The following is a 16464-nucleotide window of genomic DNA, read 5'->3' as shown; positions in this document are numbered from 1 at the left end:
ATTACGCGATTCACGATTACGAAAGATCCGCGGAAGAGGCACTTGCGTGCGTCTGAGAAACTCTCATCTCTCCCGCTTGCATAAATAGGACTAAAAATCGCCTTAAAGGCACGATCCGAGTGAAAAATATAGTCATTCCTCGTGGAAACTATAACCGTCACTGTCACATCCACGTGGTCTTGACCTAGGCTTTCACCCTTTCCGCCTCCTGGAAGTGCACCGCACAAGACAATTCCCCGTAGACCTTTAGGAATCCACGTTTCCACTTAGAGGCCCCACATTTCCACTCGACCGGCTGCGGAATTCGGTCGTCAACTCCAAATTTCTCTGAACACCGTTTCAAGAAACGTGGTTTCTTAGCGACAAAAATGGCGCCCACGAAACAGACGTGCGATACGTTTCAAGTTGAAAATCGAACTCCCGGATTGTAGTTGTTTTCCTCTAAACAGAAATGTTTCTCCTCTACTCGTTGGTTGACATTTGCTTAAAGACGCCAGCGCGCTTTTAGTCACATGACCGCCTGGTAGCAAAACCATATTAAACCCTCGTGAGCAACTGACCCGGTAGTGTCACGTGGTTTATATGTCAGCAACAAAAACTAATTTTTGAAAAGTTAGGTTAATGGTTACTTACACTGTTTACTGTTTACAGTACAGCTGAATGTTTGCAAACAAATTAAAAAAAAATTGAGAAAGTGTCTAATAACATTGAAATTTCCATATTAATTATACAGTCTGTTTATCATCTGTGAGTTCAGTTGACACAATACTTGAAGACAAAGTATGGATAAATCCCCTGATACTACAGAATCACTGATACAGTCATACAAAGAGACAGAACAGGAGGTGGCTAAATTCAGGCAGATATGTAAACAACTGGAAGAATCCTTGCTAAATGCACCAAATATACTTAACAGTAATGTGAGCCCTTCTGGGATTGCATCAAAATGCTCAATAAAGTCAACCAGCTCTACTGCAGATTCAAAATCTTCTAGGAACACTTCAGTTAACAGAAACTCTGATTCAAATTCAGTGAAAAAAAGAATTCAACAACTGGAGGATTACAAGAACTTATTGTGCCAGCAACACTCTAAAACTCAGTCGAGTGTTCAGCAGTGCTTTTTAGATTCTCTAAAATAAATAAAATCAAGTTTGAATAAAGAAAATTACCTGATTACACCTAAACCTAGACACCACCACAGTATTGATCAAACTTTATGAAACATTCACAAGTGTCAAGTCTGTGTTTTGATTAGTTTTCAGTAATTAACTTTAAAAAAATACTCTACTCAGTTTTGAAAAACCAAAGCCATGGATATAACTTACACTTACCAAAAGAAGAGGAGTGAGTTTGGGAGACAGTGTCAGTTTTCTGATAGAGGCCCTGACCTAATTGATAACTACCCATCCAACAAAAAGCTTTATAAGGAGTACATCTTAAAGTAAGTGGATTGTTTTAAATAATGTCATTAGTTTTAACATTTAGGAGAGTATTTATATTAATAATAATAATTTATTTCTCATAAAAGCTATATAGAAAAAAAAAACATGTAAGTGGACATAATGTAAACATTTATCCATGCAGTTTCAAATTATTATGTTTCTTCTAAACAAATTATATGCACTAGTTAATTTGTCTTAGCCTTTCTTGTATGTTTCCTGTCTACAACAGCTAAAAAACATGTTTTGCAACAAAAATTCTGTTGAAGCCAGACATGAACACCTTTTTCAAAAAGCCTCCTCAAAGAAAGTGGGCTTTTGGAGCAAGCAAATTGATTAGGTTCTATCAAGGAACAAGAATATTTTTGTGGATTTTTTTGTACTAAACCACTTTAACACAGGCAGTGTCCACCAATTATTCAGAGTATCAGGTCAACAATTGACTGGAATGCAAAAGGTAAACAGAAAAGAGCATGCCAGAGCCAACAGAAAATCTAGGAGAATTAAACCTAGACAATCTCTCAACCTCAAGGATAATAACAGAAAGTATAGCAAAAAAGACTGTTATTAAAGACACAAAAATTAGTAAAGAAACTCATGCAGAAAAACAGATAGGGATTCTCTAACTTATGAAAGACTACTTCAATATACTATTTGAACTGTTCAAAAACCTTCCACATGCCCTTGAAGTAGTCTAAAAAAAAATCAAAAGTTTTCCAAACAGTGCCTAGAAGCTTCCAAATGCTCCTAAAGTAGTCTAAACAGATTTAAAAAGCTTCCAAAACACTCTTAAAACTTTCAAGACAATGTCTCAAAGCTTCCAAAGGCTCCTGAAACAGCCCAGAAGCTTCCAAAAGCACTTCAGCTAGCCTAGAAGCTCTCACAAAATTTCAAAACAATCTAAAAGCTTTCCAAATATCTCTCCAGCAGTCCAGAACCTTCAGTGTGCTCTTCTAACTTCCAATAATCTTACAAATGCTTCTGTAGTAATCTAAAAGATTTCAAAAACTTTCAAAACACTATAGAAACTCTTCCAAACAGCTTCCAAAACAAGGTCTAGAAGCTTCCAGAAGCTCCTGAAGCAGCTTAGACGCATTTAAAGGTTTTCAGAATAGTCTAAAAGCTTCCATATGAGTCTAGAGCAGTTTAAAAGCTTTTAATAGTTTTTAGAACCGTTTAAGATTTCCAAATTCCTCTAAAGAAGTCCAAAACCTTCAATATGCTTCTTGAACTGTCCAAAAGTATTAGAAGGCTTTTAAAATACTATAGAAACTCCTAAATGCTTCTAAAGCAATTGAAACCTTTCCAAAACAGTCTAGAAGCTTCCAAAATCTTTTAGAACAGTCTAAAGGCTTCCAAATGCTGTTCAGTTAGTCAAGAAGCTCAGTTTGAAAGTTGAAAGTTTCCAAATGCCTCTAAAGGAGTCCATAATCTTCAATATGCTTTTTAAACTGTTCAATGACCTTCAAGTAGTCTAAAAAGATTTTTCAAAAGCTTATGAATCTCTAAAAGCTTCCAAAACAGTGTCTAGAAGCCTCTAAATGTTCCTGAAACAGCTTAGATGCTCCCAAAAGTTTTAAGAAAATTCTGAAAACAGTCTACAGATGCTTTCAGAAGTCTGAAACATAGTCTACAGATGCTTTCAAAAGATTTCAAAACACTCTAAAAGCTTCCGTCGTGTGATTCTAAAGCAGTTTAAATTACAACAATTTCTAGAACCGTCTAATAGTTTCTAAATGTCTCTAAAGCAGTCCAGATATAATATGAGAATAAATATGCTCTTTAAGCTGTCCAATAACCTTCCAAATTCTCCTGAAACAGCTTAGAAGCTTTAAAGATTTCAAAACAGTCTAAAAGCAACAGTTCAAATGCCTCTAAAGCAGACCAAAACCTTCAACTGCCCAAAAAGATTTAAAATACTACAGAAACTCCAAAATGCTTGTAAAGAAGTTGAAAGCCTTCCAAAACAGTCTAGAAGTTTCCAAAAGGTTTTATAACAGTCTATAATTAATATTACTGACCAATTTCCATGCCAGAAAGGAAAGTCTAACATTAAGTCCAGTTAGATTGCCACAATAGCCCATTCTGTGAGATGTGGTAATTATCAATGGATGATACAGTGGTCATGTGCAACAGCGAAGAGGGATTGCAGCTTCTTATGGCTCGAATTATGTCCCTCTGCGAAGAAAACGACATGTAACTCAATCTTAGTAAATTTAACATAATGGTAATCAGTAAAAAAACTCGAATGCTAATATAGAAATAACCATCAACGGGAGTACACTGGAAAGAGTGATTCAGTCGAAATCAAAACCAGAATAGATAAAGCAACACAAAAATGAGTGGAAGTCTTCGAAATGTGGAGAATTTCTTGGTCAAGCTATATTGAGGTACTAAACCGTATGGAGAAACAAGCGGAATTAATGAAAACTGTTAAAGAAAAGCAAGTTTACTTTGGACACGTAATGAGAACAACTGATAATTGAAGGAGGGGTTCAGGCAGCAGATAAAAAGATGAGCTAATGTGATCACCAACATCTTTAGAGTATAACGCACACCAAGAAGAAGATTGTATTTTTGTTGTCTGATGCTATTTATTTGTTTCATAGAGTACCTCAATTTGTCTGTTTAATTTTTGTTTGTAACATCTTTTTTTGGTGTAACTACAGAGACCCAGTGCATCGAGGCACCCTATGCGCTCCAGTCCAAGCCGAACACTCGTTAAACACCATGCGAGCCGAATACACGCAGAGCGGAATGAACCACGTGGAAGGCGGATGGCCGAAAGATGTCAACACCGCCGATGAGGAGCAAACCAAACGTTACAGACGGAAAATCGAAAAAGACGAAGGCTTTTACCATACCATGATGCAGTTGTTTAAAAATATGGAAAACCAGATATTGCAAAACAACGCTATCAACATTTATCAGCAGTACTTTTCCGATGTGGAACCTACTCCACTGGTGGAACGCAGCTCGGCCAGAACCGTGAACGTTTATCAGGACCAGAGCACTCCTACTAGGCCGGTTAATTGGATTTCCTGGTCACCGGATAATCAAAGCAAATTGGCAATCACGCACTGTAATCTGAAATTTCAGAGCGTTGTTCCTAAGGAGACTACGTTCTCTTATATCTGGGAAGTTGGTAAGTAATGAACGAATTTTCATCAATTTTAATTGCTCTATTATATTGCAACTTATTTTTTCTAAAGTTCAGAGTGTAGGGTTGAGTGGGATAATTGAAATATAGGGTGCGGCAAAATAGTTTTGTTATTTTCTTGACACCTGTCAAAAGTGAAGTTTTCTATCAGTAGATCAAGTAGAAAGATAGAGAATTTTGTTATGGAGCGGTATTCGGCTGAACAACGCGCAGAAATTGTCAAATTGTATTTTCAAAACTTTTCTTCAATAATTTTAACTCAACGCGCTTTTAGGAGAGCGCATCCCGGCAATCGCCGAGCTCCACACGGACAAACAATTAGACATTTAGCAAACGCATTTTTGGAAAGTGGCACAGTAAGGGATGTAAAGCATACTGGAAGACCTCGTTCTGGTCGTTCAAATGAAAATATTGAGCTTGTTCGGACTGGTGTTCGCGCAGAACCCAAAACCTCCACAAGAAGACGTGCGGCTCAATTAGGGTTATCCGAGCAGACTTTAAGAAGAATTTTGGACTTAGACTTGCATATGTATCCATACAAAATTCAAACAGTATTCAGACTACAGCCAATTGATATTCAAAGACGTTTGCAATACGCACAAATCGTGATGAACATGGCGGAAGCAGAACCCAATTTTTGGCAAAATTTGATAATGAGCGACGAGGCAAATTTTTGCCTTTCTGGTCGTGTTAACAGACAAAATGATCGGTTTATTCAAAAGAACGTGCAGTTTGATCGATAGGTCGTTGTTTGGTGCGCAATATGTTCAGATCGAATCATTGGACCTTTATTTTTTGAAGATGCCAGAGGGGCGATGCAGTTACGGTTAATGGAGATCGATATCGAACAATGATACGTGAATTTCTACAACCACAGTTGGAAGAACATGGCCTACAAAACTTCTGGTTTCAGCAGAATGGCGCTACATGTCATACAGCTCGTGAAACGATCGCTCATCTTAGAAACGTTTTTCCTACCAAGCTGATATAAAAAAATGGAGATATTGAGTGGCCGCCTCATTCCCCTGATTTGACGGCACGAGATTTTTTCCTATGGGGATACTTGAAAAGTAAAGTCTACATTAATAGCCCACAGACGATAGAAGCATTAAAGGCAAACATTCGCGAAGAAATTACTCAAATTCCACTTGAATTATTGCGCAAAGTTATGTTACAAGCGCAAAGTAGAGTTGGTCATTGTCTGGCTAGTCGTGGCAGTCATTTACTCGATGTTGTTTTTCATAAATAATTTTACATGTTTTTATTAAGAGTTTTCATAAAATAAACTAAAATTTTTTGCCCTGAACTTTTATATCTCAGAAAAACTTGGGTGGGTAAATTTTGCCGCACTCTAGTTATTTGCGCTACAAGGGACTATTTCCATGTAAACTTTACCTAAAAACTCACATTAGTTGGAGTCTATCTTCTCTATTTTTAACCAGAAAATCCAAACCGTCCACTCATCACCTTGAAACCAGAACATCCATGCGTTTGTCTGGAGTACAACCCTAAAGATCCGCATTCTTTAGTAAGCGGACAGCGCAACGGACAAGTAGCAGTGTGGGACGTACGAAAAGGATACGAACCGGTGGAACTGAGCGTAGTTGAGAACAGTTTTAGAGATCCCGTTAATTCAGTATTGTGGATACATTCCAAAAGTGGAGCGGAATTTTTTAGCGGATCTAGTGACGGTCAAATTAAATGGTTTCTATAAAAATACGATTTAACCAGTGGATGAGATGTATTTAATGATTGTGGCACCAGGTGGGATGTGCGGAAACTTAGTGAACCTACTGAAACGTTACTGCTCGACTATGAGAAGGATGAGAACCAGGATATGGCAAGAGCATTGGGGTCTTCTTGCTTGGAGTACGAAAGCACCATTCCCACTCGATTTATGACGGGTACTGAGGAAGGAATTGTGATTTCGTGTAACCGAAAGGTATGTAGAGATGGTCAAAGGTAATTTTTTCCACGAATAATTTACGGAAAACGGTAAATTATCGAGAATTTTCTTTTACAAATGTTGAGTGGTGGTCTTGGCGTTTTAGTAACTAACGCCAAATCTTTACAAAATGCCAGCTTTTCAGTCTGAAAAACATCTTTTCCACGTGGAGAAGCTTGAAAATTATATCCGAATCAACGTTGCCAAAGCCACAACTCTTCGATTCAGTCATTGGTAGAGGCAACGTCGAAAATCTCAAAAAGCTCTTAATTCGTGTACCTAAATCACTTTGACGAACGGAACTGGCTATGACGTTCAATGACAGGCTTATAGTCATCTGACAGCTGTCAAAACACATTAAACAGTACCGTGAAACTGTAAAATATCAAACAGCCTCGTCTTTTTAATGAATCCCGCCGCAATTTGTTCGTAGCATTGTGGAGTTAAATTTAGCAGTTGTGACGTTAACTGACACTTTAAGACGTTAAATTTGACACTTATGACTTCGTAGCGTGGTTTGTAGTCAGGTGACACTTGTTATATTAAAACTCATTCAGCAGTGAGATGAAACTATCAAATGTAAAACAGTTGTACCTTGTATTTTCATCTTAATAGAGCCCCAAATTTGACATTTGTGAGACTCAGTGACAATTTGATATGTTTCTTACGTCACCTCACAGCTGTCAACTATCAAAACTCATTTAACATACAACTGGAATAAGCAGATTAGCTGTATTTCTTATGATAAATCCCATTGTGAATTGTATTTATACTTTCATAGGGTTAAATTTAACATTTCTGACATTAACAGACACTCTGACAGTTGTCAAAAATCAGGCAGCTGTAACGCGAAATTACCAATCCAATAATAGTTCTACCACTTGGATAAATCACACTGCACATTGTATTTATAGTTCTATGGAGCAAAATTCGACAGTTTTGACATTAAGTGACGTAAGTATCAAAGTGATCCTTAACATCCATACTCACCATGAAACTGTAAACACAATTCCTCACAGAAACACATCTATTTAGCATTCTATACTTTCAGGTCACTGGTGAGTGAGTTTTGGCAGTTATGACAGCTGTCACGTGACGATAGAAAAGTATTAAAGTGTTCCTTAACATCCCAACCAAATTACCTGCATAATTCTTTATTGCGTTAAATAAGCAACTATTTGTAATTTTATAGCTCCAGGTCACTGGCGAACGAGTTTCGACAATTATATGACAGCTGTCACGTGACGTAAGAAAAGTATAAAAGTGTTTCTTGACGTGAGAACTGTCAAATTTAGCTCCATGGAACTTTAAACACAACTTTTGGTACAATTTCTCGAATAAGCAACTATTTGTAATTTTATAGTTCCATGTCACTGAGGAACGGGCTTTGACAGTTATGACCGCTATCACGTGACGTAAGAAAAGTCAAAATATGTTCTTTAACGTCAGAACTGTCAAATTTGGCTGCATGGAGCTGTAAAGCCCACTTATAGTGTCCATGGAGTTGTACTTGCAATGCAATTTCTCAAATAACCAAGTATTTGTAATTTTATAGTTTTAGGTCACTGGTAAACGCGCTTTGACAGTTATGACAGCTGTCACGTGACATAAAACAAGTATAAAAGTGCGTCAGAACTGGCAAATTTGGCTCCCTGGAGCTGTAAAGCCTACTTACAGTGCAATTCCTCGAACAAGCAACTATTTGTAATTTTATAGTTTTAGGTCACTGGTAAACGCTCTTTGACAGTTATGACAGCTGTCACGTGACATAAGACAAGTGTAAAAGTATACGTTAACGTCAGAACTGTAAAATTTGGCTCCCTGGAGCTGTAAAACCTACTTACAGTGCAATTCCTCGAATAAGCAACTATTTGTAATTTTATAGTTTTAGGTCACTGGTAAACGCGCTTTGACAGTTATGACAGCTGTCACGTGACATAAGACAAGGGTAAAGTATACCTTAACGTCAGAACTGTCAAATTTGGCTCCCTGGAGCTGTAAAACCTACTTACAGTGCAATTCCTCGAATAAGCAACTATTTGTAATTTTATAGTTCCATGTCACTAGTGAACAGGCTTTGACAGTTATGACCGCTATCACGTGACGTAAGAAAAGTCAAAAAATCTTCTTTAACGTCAGAACTGTCAAATTTGGCTCCATGGAGGTGAAAAGCCTACTTTTACAGTGCAATTTGTCAAATAAGCAAGTATTTCCGACTATTTGTAGTTTTATAGTTTTAGGTCACTGGTGAACAGGTTTTGACAGTTATGACAGCTGTCACGTGACATAAGAAAAGTATAAAAGTGTACGTTAACGTCAGAACTGTCAAATTGGGCTCCATGGAGCTGTAAAGGCTACTTACAGTGTGGTTCCTCCAAGAAGCACACCTACTTGGCATTTTATAAAAAAAATAGTCTAACATTTTTTTTTTCGCAAATTGATGTGTATTTTTCCAGCATTTTCTTAAATTCTCTTAAAATTTCTTAAATTATTTTTCGGCTTTTTGTCCAAAATTAAATTTCTGAAAATATTGTCATCTCTAATAGTATAATCGTTAGGGAAAAACGGCAATAGAGAAGATGAGCGCCAGATTCAAAGCACAGATGGGACCAGTGCTAGCTTTGAAAAGAAATCCAGCTTTCGTGAAAAACTTCCTAACAATCGGTGATTGGTCGGCGAAAATTTGGTCGGAAGATTGCAGAGAGAGTCAAATCATTTGGACTGGCTATCATCGAGCTATGCTAACTGACGGTGCTTGGAGTCCTACAAGGTTTACAGAATGTATAAAACCATTGAAAACGCAAAATTCATTAATTGTCGATGCAGATTGTCGGTGTTTTTCACCACAAGAACGGACGGAGTTTTGGACGTGTGGGACGTGCTGCAACATCAAAAACAAGCCTCGCTGAGCGTTAAGGTGTGCGACGAGAAGCTGCGACGCATCCGAACCCACGATATGGGACGTTTAGTGGCTGTTGGTAACCAAAAAGGTACCACATACCTGGTGGAATTTAGCGAGAACTTGTCTTCGTCCAATAAGAATGATAAAGCCCTTTTGACTGCTGTAAGTTTGATCATTTATGGTAATATTCTGCTCGAGTCATTCATTTTCACACTTTGTTTATTTTGTTAAACTGATTAATTACATATGAAAAACTTCTTTCCTATTTCTACGAACGAATTTATCAGCAATTGAAGTTTAAACGCAAACCAAAACGACGAATTTCAGTGTAAGTGTCGTGTGACGTCACGAGGCACGTTTCAGTTGGACCGCGTTTAGCGCTTGTGATGTATTGTCTGTTTTAGTGTGATTATTTTTCTTTCTTTGTTTGTTTATCAATTATTATTGAAAGGAAAGATGGTTTGTGAATACTAAATGGTGTCCACACCAGGAAACATTAATTAAAGTGTCATAAAACGAAAAAAGTATAGAAAGAGTACCTACGTAAGTAGCTCAAATTTTTAACATAGAGAAGACCCACCTTTTTATGATTTTTGGTAGGTGTAAGGGGGTTTTCGATAATATTTGGAGGCGCGTCTGGCCATTATAATCGATTTTTCTTATACACTTGTAGAGTCCTCTGACAATTTTTAGGAGGTTTCTGATCATTTTACCAGAAGTGCTACATGCCGGTGAACAAGTATTAATACATATGTTAGTACCTTTTTAAGGAAATTTTAGGTGAGGTTTAATTACCTCAGAGGTCGCGCAAAGTCGTACAGCGCCATATTGAAACAAATCAGAGGCAGAAGCGTGAAAAACCTTGAATTTGTTTAGTAAAGCCTGTATTAATAATAACGGGAATTTTAACCCGTGACAGCCAATTATTGTACGTAAATTTGTACTTTTAAGGTTACAAACAATAATTTTAGCTAAAAGCTGCCATTTAGAAAAATACCACCACCGATTGAATTAAATGTTGACAGATGTTTGAGAGAGAAAGTCGAAGAGAGAAAATCCTCGAAGCGCGTAACCGAGAGCTGCGCTTAAAGCAAAAAAGCAAACAGCCCCAACAAGGGGGAGAGACCATTGACGACGAACAGATTGAAGAGAACTTGGCGGATTTGTCCGAGCAAATTTTTGCTGACAGTATCGTGAAGCAAGCGGAAAACGACTTTTACGAAGTGTTAGAGAAAGGTTAGTGATGTCTGTGTTTTATTTATTTAGCGTATGACGGCAATAACAAAAATAGTCATCATTAAAGTCCGGATTAAAAAGCAGTAAAATCGTGAAAAAAAAATAAAATAATTTTTCTCAAAAAAGCCCAAAACTCATGCAGAGATGGAATTTTTTTACTTTTTTTGCGTACAACTTCTAGAAATTTTTTGAAGCTTTTAAACTGCTTTAGAAGCATACAGAAGATTTTAGATTGTTTTGAAAACTTTCAATTTTTTTTAACTACTTGAGAAGCATTTGGAAGGTTTAAAGATCATATTGAAGGTGAAGTTAATGCTTTAGAGGCATTTGGAAACTCTTAGACGGTTGTAGAATTTTTTTGGAAACTTTATACTGTTTTGAATTTTTTTGGGAGCTTCTAGACTAGTTGAAGAGCATTAGGGATCTTCTAGACTGTTCTAAAAGCTTTTGGAAGCTTCTAGACCGTTTTTGAAAGGCTTCCGACTGCTTGAGACGCATTTTAGAGTTTCTGAATACGGAAGCTTTTAGACTATCTTGAAATGTTTTGTGAGCTTCTAGACTGTTCTAAAAGCTTTTGGAACGCTTTCGACTGCTTTAGAAGCATTTTGGAGTTTCTGTAGTGTTTTGAAATATTTTAAGACTCCCTTAGGAGCATTGAAGGTTCTGGACTGGACTGGAAACTTTGTAAACGTTTCTAGAAACTTTTGGAAGCTGTTAAACTGCTCTAGAAGCTTATGGAAGCTTTTAGACTATATTGAAATGTTTTGTGAGCTTCTAGACTGTTCTAAAAGCTTTTGGAACGCTTTCGACTGCTTTAGAAGCATTTTGGAGTTTCTGTAGTGTTTTGAAATATTTTAAGACTCTCTTAGGAGCATTGAAGGTTCTGGACTGGACTGGAAACTTTGTAAACGTTTCTAGAAACTTTTGGAAGCAGTTAAACTGCTCTAGAAGCATACGGAAGCTTTCAGACTATCTTGAAAGGTTTTGTGAGCTTCTAGACTGTTCTAAAAGCTTTTGGAAGGCTTTCGACTGCTTTAGAAGCATTTTGGAGTTTCTATAGAATTTTGAAATCTTTTAGACTACTCTAGGAGCATTTGGAAGGTTTCTAGAGAGTTGTAAAAAGCATGGAAGGTCTTAGACTGCTGTTAAAGCATTTGAAAACTTATGGAAGCTTTTGCATTAGAAGCATACAAAAGCTTTTAGACTGCCTTGAAATTTTTTGAGAGCTTCTAGACTAGCTGAAGATTATTTGGAAGTCTTTAGAGTGTTCTAAAAGCTTTTGGAAGGCTTTCAACTGCTTGAGAAGCATTTTGGAATTTCTGTAGTGTTTTAAAACCTTTTTAAACTACTTTAGGAGCATTTGGAAAGTGTTTGAACAGTTTAAAGAGCATTGAAGGCTCTGGACTGCTTTTAAGGCATTTGAAACTTTGTAGACGGTTCTAGAAACTTTTGGAAGCAGTTAAACTGCTCTAGAAGCATACGGAAGCTTTTAGACTATCTTGAAAGGTTTTGTGAGCTTCTAGACTGCTTTAGAAGCATTTTGAAGTTTCTGTAGTATTTTGAAATCGTTTAGACTACTCTAGGAGCATTTGGAAGGTTTTTGGAGAGTTTAAAAAGTATTGAAGGTTTTAGACTGCTTTTAAAGCATTTGAAAACTTATGGAAGCTTCTAAACTGCCTTGAAAATTTTCGAGAGCTTCTAGACTAGCTGAAAATTATTCGGAAGCCTTTAGAGTGTTTTAAAAGCTTTTAGAAGCTTCTAGGCTGTTTTGGAAAAAGCAAAATTAAGCACAAACTAAATCTGTCAAATGTCGTGTTTTTGTGTAAAAGGGTTGGTCGTTTTTATTATTTACAAAAAGCAAAATTATTAGAAATCCGGACTCTAGTTATATAAAAAAAAATTGTTGATTTTAACGTTGAAGCACAAAGTTCTGGAAATTTTTGAACAAAAACCCTAAAGAACCTTTTACTTGTGACGGACATGGTCGTTTCCTCAAAACATGAAAAAAAAAACTGCTTAGTAACCAACTTACAGCAAGTTTTATTAAAAGTTCCTCAAAAAAACCGGTTATTTTTCAAGAACTTTGACAATCAATTAGTGTATTATTTGTAAATTTGGTTTGAATCTAACAGAAAATAGACTGATGGCACTTTGTCAATGTTTTAATTTAAAGAGAGGAAAGCTGCAGAAGCTGCTAAAGAAGCGGAAAAAAATATGACAGAAACGGAAGGTTCCGCTACCGAAATGCAAAACGCTCAAACTGCGACGGATTGATTGATAATTGAAGAGAGTGCCACCAGTGCAGGTTTGATTGTAGTTATTTGTTTATTTTTAAAATGATTATTTGTTAATAACAGAATATAATAACGTGATTTTACATAATAATTAGCTTTCTTCCTATTGATTTTTTTGCAGTAATTAAAAGTAAATACGCAGTCTAATTAATAGTGAACCAGTATCACGTAATTGCTGTCACAGAAGTCAAAATTTGCTTAACCAGAACATGAAGCTGCAAAAATCAAAATGCAGTACATTTTTTATACTGTTTGAAACAATGAGTGTTTTATAGCTTCTTGATCTATAATTTGACAGTTAATAGGTCACTGTTTAGGAAAATAGTGTTCTAGTATCACGTGACAACTGCCAGAAACGTCAAAACTGACAAACATTGCCCAGTTTGGGCATAAAGCCTTAAGAATCACAGTATGGAACAGTTTTCTTGAAGAATTCGAGACAAGTCGTGGTGTTTAGTTTCTTGGATATTATTTTGACAGTTGTCACGTGACTGTCTAATTAAACAGTGTACCAGTATCACGTGATTGCTGTTTCAGACGTTAAAGTTTGCTCAACTAAAACATGAAGCTGTAAAAATCAAAATGCAGTACATTTTTTATACTGTTCAAAACAATGAGTGTTTTATAGCTTCTTGATCTATAATTTGACAGTTTATAGGTCCCTGTTTAGGTAAATAGTGTTCTAGTATCACGTGACAACTGCCAGAAACGTCAAAACTGACAAACATTGCCCAGTTTGGGCATAAAGCCTTAAGAATCACAGTATGGAACAGTTTTCTTGAAGAATTCGAGACAAGTCGTGGTGTTTAGATTCTTGGACATTATTTTGACCGTTGTCACGTGACTGTCTAATTAAACAGTGTACCAGTATCACGTGATTGCTGTTTCAGACGTTAAAGTTTGCTCAACTAAAACATAAAGTTGCAAAAAATAAAGTTGAGTACATTTTTTTATACTGTTCGACACAAGACGTGTTTTATAGCTTCTTGATCTATAATTTGACAGTTAATAAGTCACTATCTAGGTAAATAGTGTTCTAGTATCTCATGACAACTGCCAGAAACATTAAAATTGACAAACTTTGCCCAGTTTGGGCATAAAGTTCTAAAAATCACAGTATGGGACAGTTTTTTTGAGGAATTCGAGACAAGTCGTGGTTTTTAGCTTCTTGGCCATTATTTTGACAGTTGTCACGAGACTGTCTAATTTAGTAATGTACCAGTATCACGTAATTGCTGTCGCAGTCGCCAAAACTTGCTTAACCAAAACATGAAGCTGCAAAATACAAAGTTCAGTAACTTTTTTTATACTGTTCGACACAAGACGTGTTTTATAGCTTATTGATCTATAATTTGACAGTTAATAGGTCACTGTCTAGGCAAATAGTGTTCTAGTATCACGTGACAACTGCCAGAAACGTCAAAACTGACAAACATTGCTCAGTTTGGGCATAAAGCTCTAAAAATCACAGTATGGGACAGTTTCATTGAAGAATTCGAGACAAGTCGTGGTGTTTAGCTTCTTGGCTATTATTTTGACAGTTGTCACGTGACGGTCTAATTAAACAGTGTACCAGTATCACGTGATTGCTGTTTCAGACGTTAAAGTTTGCTCAACTAAAACATAAAGTTGCAAAAATCAAAGTACAGTACATTTTTTATACTGTGTGAAGCAAGATGTGTTTTACAGCTTCCTTATCCATAATTTGACAGTTAATAGGGCACTGGCTAGTTAAATAGGGTTCTACACTATTAAATTAGACAGTCACGTGACAACTGTCAAAATAATGACCGAGAAGCTGACTTTTGAATACTTAAAAAAAACTGTTCCAGACTGTGATTTTTAGAGCGTCATACCCAAACTGAGCAAAGTTTGTCAGTTTTGACGTTTCTGGCAGTTGTCACGTGATACTAGAACACTATTTATTTAGACAGTGACCTATTAACTGTCAAATTATGGATCAAGAAGCTAGAAAACACGTCTTGTGTCGAACAGTATAAAAAAATGTACTAAACTTTGATTTTTGCAGCTTCATGTTTTGTTTGAGCAAACTTTGACTTCTGTGACAGCAATTACGTGACACTGCAACACTATTAATTAGACAGTCAAGTGACAGCTGTCACAATAATGATCGAGAAGCTAAAAACCATGACTTGTCTCGAGTACTTCAAGGAAACTGTTCCATATTGTGATTTTTAGAGCGTCATGCCCAAACTGGGCAAAGTTTGTCAGTTTTGACGTTTCTGGCAGTTGTCACGTGATACTAGAACACTATTTACCTAGAAGTTGACTTATTAACTATCAAATTATGGATCAAGAAGCTAGAAAACACGTCTTGTGTCGAACAGTATTAAAAAATGTACTAAACTTTGATTTTTGCAGCTTCATGTTTTGTTTGAGCCAACTTTGACTTCTGTGACAGCAATTACGTGACACTGCAACATTATTAATTAGACAGTCACGTGACAGCTGTCACAATAATGATCGAGAAGCTAAAAACCACGACTTGTCTCGAATACTTCAAGAAAAATGTCCCATATTGTGATTTTTAGAGCATTACGTCCAAACTGGGCAAAGTTCGTCAGTTTTGACGTTTCTGGCAGTTGTCACGTGATACTAGAACACCATTTACCCAGAAGGTGCACTATTAACTGTCAAATTATGGATCAAGAAGCCAGAAAACATGTCTTATATCAAACAGTATAAATAAATGTACTAAACTTTGATTTTTGCAGCTTCATGTTTTGTTTGAGGAAACTTTGACTTCTGTGACAGCAATTACGTGACACTCCAACACTATTAATTAGACAGTCACGTAACAGCTGTCAAAATGATGATCGAGAAGCTAAAAACCACGACTTGTCTCGAATACTTCAAGAAAAATGTCCCATATTGTGATTTTTAGAGCATTACGTCCAAACTGGGCAAAGTTCGTCAGTTTTGACGTTTCTGGCAGTTGTCACGTGATACTAGAACACCATTTACCCAGAAGGTGCACTATTAACTGTCAAATTATGGATCAAGAAGCCAGAAAACATGTCTTATATCAAACAGTATAAATAAATGTACTAAACTTTGATTTTTGCAGCTTCATGTTTTGTTTGAGCAAACTTTGACTTCTGTGACAGCAATTACGTGACACTCCAACACTATTAATTAGACAGTCACGTAACAGCTGTCAAAATGATGATCGAGAAGCTAAAAACCACGACTTGTCTCGAATTATTCAAGAAAAATGTTCCATATTGTGATTTTTAAAGTTTTACGTCCAAACTAGGCAAAGTTTGTCAATTTTGATGTTTCTGGCAGTTGTCACGTTATACTAGAACACTATTTACCTAGTAGGATGACCTATTAACTGTCAAATTATGGATCAAGAAGCTAGAAAACACGTCTTGTGTCGAACAGTATAAAAAAATGTACTAAACTTTGATTTTTGCAGCTTCATGTTTTGTTTGAGCAAACTTTGACTTCTGTGACAGCAATTA

General features: G+C 36.4%; 1 protein-coding gene across 1 annotated transcript; it reads left to right on the top strand.

Moving 5' to 3' along the window:
- The first annotated feature begins 624 nt into the window (after window positions 1-624).
- On the top strand, window positions 625-13067 carry Dnai2 (dynein, axonemal, intermediate chain 2). The gene is made up of 8 exons (XM_081975090.1): window positions 625-1441; window positions 4109-4584; window positions 6042-6303; window positions 6364-6541; window positions 9103-9314; window positions 9371-9608; window positions 10472-10682; window positions 12856-13067. The coding sequence occupies exons 1-8, from the start codon at window positions 1311-1313 to the stop codon at window positions 12954-12956; spliced, it is 1809 nt and encodes a 602-aa protein (XP_081831216.1). The 5' UTR covers window positions 625-1310; the 3' UTR covers window positions 12957-13067.
- Window positions 13068-16464: the final 3397 nt, after the last annotated feature.

This window comes from Ips typographus, linkage group LG3 (genome assembly GCF_016097725.1).
Source record: "Ips typographus isolate SLU linkage group LG3, UJ_Ityp_2.0, whole genome shotgun sequence".
In the NCBI taxonomy this organism is placed as follows: Eukaryota; Metazoa; Arthropoda; class Insecta; order Coleoptera; family Curculionidae; genus Ips; species Ips typographus.
Note: the sequence above shows the minus strand (reverse complement) of the source record. Positions and strands in the feature narration are given on the sequence as shown.